Consider the following 7132-nt stretch of genomic DNA (forward strand, 5'->3'; position numbering starts at 1 on the left):
CAGACATGACAGTGGTATTGATCTTCTCATCTCTCAGTTACAAAGCAAATGAGCATATTTTGCTAAATATGTACCTATTTCTTTATTAATTAAATAGTTAATTTATTTCCATACATGTCTCCTATTTGCTTGATGTAAACACAGCCTGCAGTTCAGCCCATTTCAGTGCAAAATTCCCTGAATTTTTGTAGCGTGACTGTTGGTCACAGCTAACCCACTCATGGCTTCTTAGTTAAGCCAAGGAACCCAGAATATTTAGGGTTTTTTGGGGGTTTTTGGGAATTTGATTATTGCAGTTTGTTTTTTCTTGTTTTTTGCTTTTTACAGAATCTGGTTTCTGTAAACAGCTTATTTCTGGGATTTTTTTTGACTGAGACATGTAGAATAAAGGGATTTATCTTGAAATATCAGGATTTTAAGCTAAGATTTGTCTGATGTGACTGATGGATCTATATGTGACACATAATTAGTTCATCCTAAACTTGAAAACCTGCCAATTCAGCCAGTTATAATTCCCTATTATAGTTTCTGGCTCTGATAAACGGTGTTATTTCGATTTCTTTAAAAAAAAAAAAAAAAAAAAATGCCTTTCAAACCATCCGACAATTTTTTTTCGTTTATTCTTTATGGAAACTCCAAACAAATTTGTGACGGAGACTGAGAAGGACATAGAAAATCATTTTAAGGTGAACATTTTTTTTCTTTTGTTGCATTTCCAAATAGAATTTTTAAAATTATGTTGAGTACATAAATTAAACGTCATTAAATTGTAAGATGGTGTGATCACTAGCCACTGACCTACAGCCATACCGGTTTAAAGCCCACATATAGATTGGCGCTTTAAGGATAGCTTAGTGTAAATGATGAAATTCCTGGGATCGCAGAGGAGATTAGAATATTTCATTCAAGCAAGCAACAAATTTTACCTTGTATGCACAAAAAAGAATAATATCTAAGCTGCTCCGCATGTAATAAGCTCAGGCAGATGCAGTACTCTTGAAAATAAATAAAAATATATTGTCCCAGATAATACTATTGACCTCTGGGGATGTGCCTGTGGACAGAGTAATAAAAACACACTGACAAGACAATATTGAAGACAAAACACTGACAATAAACATGAACGCTGTGCTGCGGTGGTGCACTGGACTGATATCCTGAGGCACAATAAAAAAAACAATAATACCAAATCTACTGAGTGGATTCTGTACTGTATACCAACAAATTCCAAATGCAGTCGCTGTAATAAAGTCTCAGGCTGTGAGCTGTTGTCCAGTACAGCTCTGATAAGTTTAAATCTGTGTCACCTTCTTATCAGACCTCCTCTGATGACCAGCCGGCTGCAGTAGAGCTCCTCCAGGAGTTGAGGGAGGTCAGAAACGAGGCCTCGGCCACCAAAGAGCAGCTCGACGGCTACAAGGAGAGCTGCAGCAGACTCCAGGAGGACCTCCAGGTATGTCAGAGTAAATTCCAACTACTTACGAGAGTATCTCTGGTGTTTGCTCAGACTAACAAACCCATACTTTTCTCTCCAGGAAAAAACAGCAACAATACAGAGACTCCAGGGCCAGCTTCAAAAGGTAGGAAGAAAAAGTTTGATCCTTCACAGTTTATGTTCTACACACTATAAAACAGTAATTTCCTCTGAAGAGGGCATGCTCACAGGCAAGTCACGTTCAACACTCGAACCTCGTCGCTTTTAGGTGTCAGCTAGCGGCAGTGAAGAGACGAAAGTGTCTGAGCTGCAGCAGGAGCTCATGGAGGCTCAGAGAGAGGCAGCTGCCACCAAAGAAGAGCTAAACAGCTGCAAGGAGAGTTTGGAGAAACTACAGGAGCTGCTGCAGGTACAGACGCTGAAAATCAAATCCTGGGTTGTTTAGTGAAGTCTGTAACAATTTAGTCTTTACCTTTTTTTTTGTCTATCAAGAAGTTATGTCCTCAATTTTTCCTCAGTTCATCATTTTGATTCAGAAAGATTTGAGCTCATGAAATTGATGTTTACAAGAATAAGTTATTATTTTGGGAAATTTTATTGGACTTCAATTTTCTTTTTGGTAATTTGAAGCTGGAGCCAGCAACCAATTAGCTTAACAGGTTACAACATCCACTTCACAGCATCTTTAGAGCTTAGAAATTAACACACAATGTCTAAACCACAACCAAGATAATGTTTTACTCATTTTTTGTATTGATTAAACGAACAAGCTTTAACTAGTAAGCTTCAGGGGTGCTGGTAGGTGAGTTGTGTTACCTTTCTTGCTGTTTTTAGTCTTTCTTTAAAGCTAAGCTAACTCATACTCAACATACAGACAACAGAGTAATATTGTTTTTCGTGGTTGATCTAACATATCTCCCAAAAACCTACTTTTTCTGTTTGTATCCAGCTAAGTTTTAATTGTACGAAACTGTTTTCAGGAGCGGGAAATGGCCATCGCTCACCTTAAAGGAGAACTGTTCCAAGTAAGTCAGAGATACTTCAACTTAAATGTATGTTTGTTCCAATATTCTGCCATGGCACCTGGTTGTTTGTATAGTATTTGACCACTTGCCAAATCGTCCTGAAGGTAAAAGCTGAAGAAGACAGAGCCGACACGACGGGGCTCATCCAGGAGCTCCAGGAGGTCAGAAACGAAGCGGCTTCCACCAAAGAAGAGCTCAACAGCTACCGGGAGCGCAGTGAGAAACTTCAAGAGGACCTCCGAGTCAGTGAAGTCTCCGTTTCTAAACTTAAAGAGGAGCTCGAGGAGGTGAGAAAGAACGTGGACACCACCAAAGAAGAACTGAACAGCTACAGGCAGCACAATGAGAAGCTCCACAAGGAACTGCACAGTCGTGAACTCTCCATTTCTAAGCTTCAAGAGGAGCTCCAGGAGGTACGAACAGCCCTGATGAAGACGGCAGACTCTGGACCGACTTCTCCTTCTCCTTCTCCCTCTCCTCAGCCTCCTTCCTCTACTTCTTCCTCCTCCACCACACAGCCCAAGAGGAAAGGGAGCAAACAGCCGGCTGGTAAGGGCAGCAGTGCCAAAGATAAACCATCCGTCTCCAGGAAGAACTCCGCAGCTTCCAGCCAGCCCTCCACCAAATCCCACAGCCCGCGGCCCAACAGCAGCTCGGAGCAGCCACATGTGGTCGTCACAGACTCGTTCACGCAGACCGAACCTCTGCAAATGTCTGATCTCAGTCCAGACAGCAAGTCGGCCACCAAAGAGGAGGTGGAGGAAGTGATCGGGGAGTTTGAGGAGAAGATTGTACAGATGCAGGAGCTGCACGCGGCAGAAATCCTCGACATGGAAGCTCGGCACATTTCAGAGAGCGAGAACCTTCGCCGGGACACACAGGCTCTGGAGGACGAGTGCAAAGCCCTGAAGACCATCATTGACAAACTGCGATCAACTGAGGTGAGGCCAGGAATCAAGACGGAACATGTTGGACTGTATTAATATTGTCCACATTTATAAGAGAGGTTCTGTTTTATGCATCATTTTCTTAAACCGCTGGATTGTTAGTTTGGATTGAAAGCCTATTTTTTTTTAACATTTTTTTGCTTTGCTGCAAGGATCAAATGCTGGCTCTACTTGTTTATAAAATGTAGTTTGAAGTTTGATGATTATTATTTAGTTTTTTTTCCATCCATAACACAGTGACAGCTTAATTTTTATGTCATTTCGTCCTCTCTAGGCTCCTACATCAAGACAAGACCGTCCTACGGCACAATTCAAAGACGGCTACACCAGTGGTAAGATACAGCTCATTCATTACTCCTCATATTTAACTATGTCAAGTCCAACTGTACTCGTCTAGTTTGTCTTTAATATCTGCTTTTTTGAGGAAATTCAGTTTAATAGGGTGATTGCTACCAGACTTGTGCCTATTTAACATGAAGGAGGAGCTTCGTTTAGCATAAAGATTGAAAACAAAACAAGGAATTTTCAAACTCTGAAACCTTTTCTCTAACCACACATAAACTAACAATATTTAACTGCTTTTCTTCAGGCTTCTTCATGTACTTTGGGGTTTTGCTTGAGTAAACAATTTGCAGAAACATCTTGCTATAAACAGCAGCCCTGAGACTGAGCTGTTCTCATTTCAGCTCCAGCATTCTGTTTTATGTCCTTCAGTTTACCTTGCTCAGCACCTGTGTTTCCTCTGTTGCTGTTCTCCGTTTCCATTATTATTCTTCATGGGCGTTTTTGTCGTCATGCAGACAGCAGCTCAGACTACAGCCAGAGGACCGGATGCGACCTCCCGAGCTTGCAACAGGAGTTCAGGACGACTCCAGAGGGCGCCAGGAGAGAAACTGACGATGCTCTGCCTGACCGGATCAAGGTACAGCTTTCACTTATACATAAGAAAAGTATAACCTGGATTCTCCCTTGGAGGAAATATAACTGATGGCATAATTTGCTAATGCATCCCTGAAGTGATTCTATCGTCTTTATCATTCAGAAAAAGAGTAAATGTCAGTGTTTCTCTGTGGTGTTTGTCTAACCAGACGTTGCTCCGAGAGGTGCACCAGGAAGGGATGCAGGTTCTGTCTCTGTCAGAGCTCCCTCTGTCTGAAGGCGAGGCCAGTGGCCAGTTCAACATCCCGGGCTGGATGAAGGAGAGAGACGCCCTGCTGGCGACGGTGGAGTCTCTGAAAAGCCTCATCACCCAGATGCAGACACACAGGGAGACACAGGTAGAGCAGACGTCGTCACAAAACACTACAAGAGTTTGTCAGACCTCAACCAGTCAGAAACAAATCTACCAGAGGCGGCTTTACAATCGGCACGGAAAAACTGAAACTCCTCTTCTGTCTTTGTGCTCATGTCTGTATGTGTTTTTCCGACTTGCTGCAGACGCCCGGTGGTGCTGACTGGCGTTGGGAGCTCCTGGATGCAGTGCGGCAGGTGTTTGTGAGGGAGCGGAGCGTGCTGAAAAACGCCCTGTACAGCCAGCTGGACCTGCTCGACACCAGCGATGCCATCATTCATCTCAATCAGCTGGAGCGAAGACTGGCTGAACAGGTCAGGAACGACGACTAAATCTATCTGAAATAAAATTAATCCACAGTGGCCATTGTTGCACACATGAGTACTAGTAATAAGCTATTACAAATGTACAGTAGCTGAAAGCAAAAAGACATTTTATTGTAATGATTTAAGTGTAATCAGAATATTTGGCGTTAATTTATTTAGGTGATAGAGGCTACAAAATTTATTAGAAAATGTAAATTGTCAAAACCAGCCAGTTTCCACCTCTCATAACCCTAAAAGGAAGTAAGTAAATCTTTAATTTCAAAGCATAAAGGCTAGTTTTCAACCAGTTTTCAAGATTAGAAAACTGTGATTTACTGAAAAGAAAAAGCCAAGCACATGTTTTTGAGGTACAAAATATTCATTTGAACCATTCCGTAACTAAACTGATGTTGTTTCTGTGATTCTGACACAGGACGCCCAGCACAGAGACGCCATGGGTTCGCTCCACTTTGCAGAAAGGTCAAGTCTCATCTCTGAGATCCATCAGCTCCGTGGTCAACTAGAGCAGCTTCATCAAGGTGAACAACAAATACATCTGCAACTATAAAAAGCATAATTCCACATAACCAGCTAACTCAATTAGATGCTTTGAATGCAACATGATATTAATATCTGTCTGTTTGTTGTCCTTTAGGAGTCCAACCTGCCCTCTCATTGGCTGGTGAATGTAGCATGAAGGAGCAGAGGGAGGGTGGAGGAGGAGCTGGAGGAGCTGGAGGAGCTGGTGGAGCAGTGGAGGTAGACAGGCTGCTGGTGGAGGAGCTGAAGAGTGAACTGTCTCAGACCAAACTAGAGCTGGAGACGACGCTCAAGGCCCAACACAAGCACCTCAAAGAGCTGGACACCCTCAGGTTAGACACGACGTTAACATGACCAGCAAACTGGAAGTTGATCACTCAGGACTGATATGAAGCTAGCAGGAGATAGCGTCCTTTTCAGACAATTTCAGTGTGAGCAGTTATGTATTTGTTCAGCCTCCTCCTATCCATAGCGAAGTTGTTTCCATAGAAAATAAAAAAATAAGCCCACAGTGAGTAAAAGGAACAGAAAACACCCAGAAACTTCCTGGAGTTCAGGGAGTTAATTTAAATTATATATCAGATTCTCTGAGTTGCTTGATAGAAACACATTTTATAGAAATTTGTATTTTTAAGAAGTGAGTGTATGATTGACTCATTAAATGATCTCCACATCAACAGGGCTGAGGTATCGCAGAAAGCTGCAGAGGTGGATGCACTAAATGACCACCTGACAGAGGAGAGGAAGAGAAGCAGAGACATGCAGTGGGCCATGGAGAAGGAGAAATGCCGAACGGGGAGAACCGAGGAGAGCAAACGAGAGGAAATGGAGGTAAGACAGCTTTACCGCTTAACTGTAAATACTGAACCTCTCATCGCAGCTTTTCCTTGCAATGCATTTGTTGACGTTTTAAAAACAAGTTGTATTTTCTTTTTCCCCACCAGGACTTGCACCTGATTGTGGAGGAGCAGAAGAACCATGTAGCCCATCTGAACATGACCCTGGAGAAGGAGCGTCAGGCCTCCTCTCAGCTCTCCCAGCAGACTGAACAGGAGCGCCTCGGCCTCCACAGACGCCTGCAGGAGCTCCAGGTCCAGCTGGAAACGGAGCGAGCTAAGGCCCAGGAGATGAGCAGCGCGCTGGGGAGGGAGAGAGAGCTGCGGACCGGCGTCTCCTCCGACAGCGGTCCGTCCAATGAGGAGCGGGTTGAGGAGGACGGGAGGAGACTGGAGGAGGAAGGGAGTCTGCTGGAAAGATTGCAGAGGGAACTGGATGACAAACACGCACAGGTGGGATGTTGGTGGATCTCTGTATTGGACTGAATTTGCTCCAAACCGGCACACAAAATGCAAATTTGAATTCACTGCTCCTAGATAATGAATCACAGCCTGCTGGATTTTTTTGTTTGTTTTTTGTAAACTAAAACGAAGATTCACAACTTGGAAGTTTGATAAATGCAGAGAAAGTACAAAATGTTGCTGCTAAGTTACATATTTTTTGTAGTTGTACCATTTCAGTCCTAAGATCTATTTATACACTCCTAGTTAATGGACTCATTCTAACAAACGCTCTTTTGCACTTTTAATAGA

The 7132-nt window shown here is 43.0% G+C and overlaps 1 protein-coding gene across 3 annotated transcripts in view; it reads left to right on the plus strand.

Moving 5' to 3' along the window:
• Positions 1 to 7132, plus strand: part of akap9 (A kinase (PRKA) anchor protein 9) — a 76372-nt gene that overhangs the window by 63034 nt on the left and 6206 nt on the right. For all 3 annotated transcript variants that reach the window (XM_008290567.1, XM_008290568.1, XM_008290569.1), the window contains 13 exons: positions 1319 to 1453; positions 1536 to 1580; positions 1704 to 1844; positions 2416 to 2460; positions 2565 to 3401; positions 3682 to 3739; positions 4208 to 4329; positions 4496 to 4684; positions 4845 to 5012; positions 5437 to 5542; positions 5659 to 5875; positions 6224 to 6374; positions 6488 to 6832. In XM_008290567.1, the coding sequence (XP_008288789.1) occupies positions 1319 to 1453; positions 1536 to 1580; positions 1704 to 1844; positions 2416 to 2460; positions 2565 to 3401; positions 3682 to 3739; positions 4208 to 4329; positions 4496 to 4684; positions 4845 to 5012; positions 5437 to 5542; positions 5659 to 5875; positions 6224 to 6374; positions 6488 to 6832 (2559 nt within the window). The remainder of the gene's footprint in view (positions 1 to 1318; positions 1454 to 1535; positions 1581 to 1703; positions 1845 to 2415; positions 2461 to 2564; positions 3402 to 3681; positions 3740 to 4207; positions 4330 to 4495; positions 4685 to 4844; positions 5013 to 5436; positions 5543 to 5658; positions 5876 to 6223; positions 6375 to 6487; positions 6833 to 7132) is intronic.

This window comes from Stegastes partitus, unplaced genomic scaffold (assembly GCF_000690725.1).
Source record: "Stegastes partitus isolate 25-593 unplaced genomic scaffold, Stegastes_partitus-1.0.2 Scaffold684, whole genome shotgun sequence".
NCBI lineage: Eukaryota > Metazoa > Chordata > Actinopteri > Pomacentridae > Stegastes > Stegastes partitus.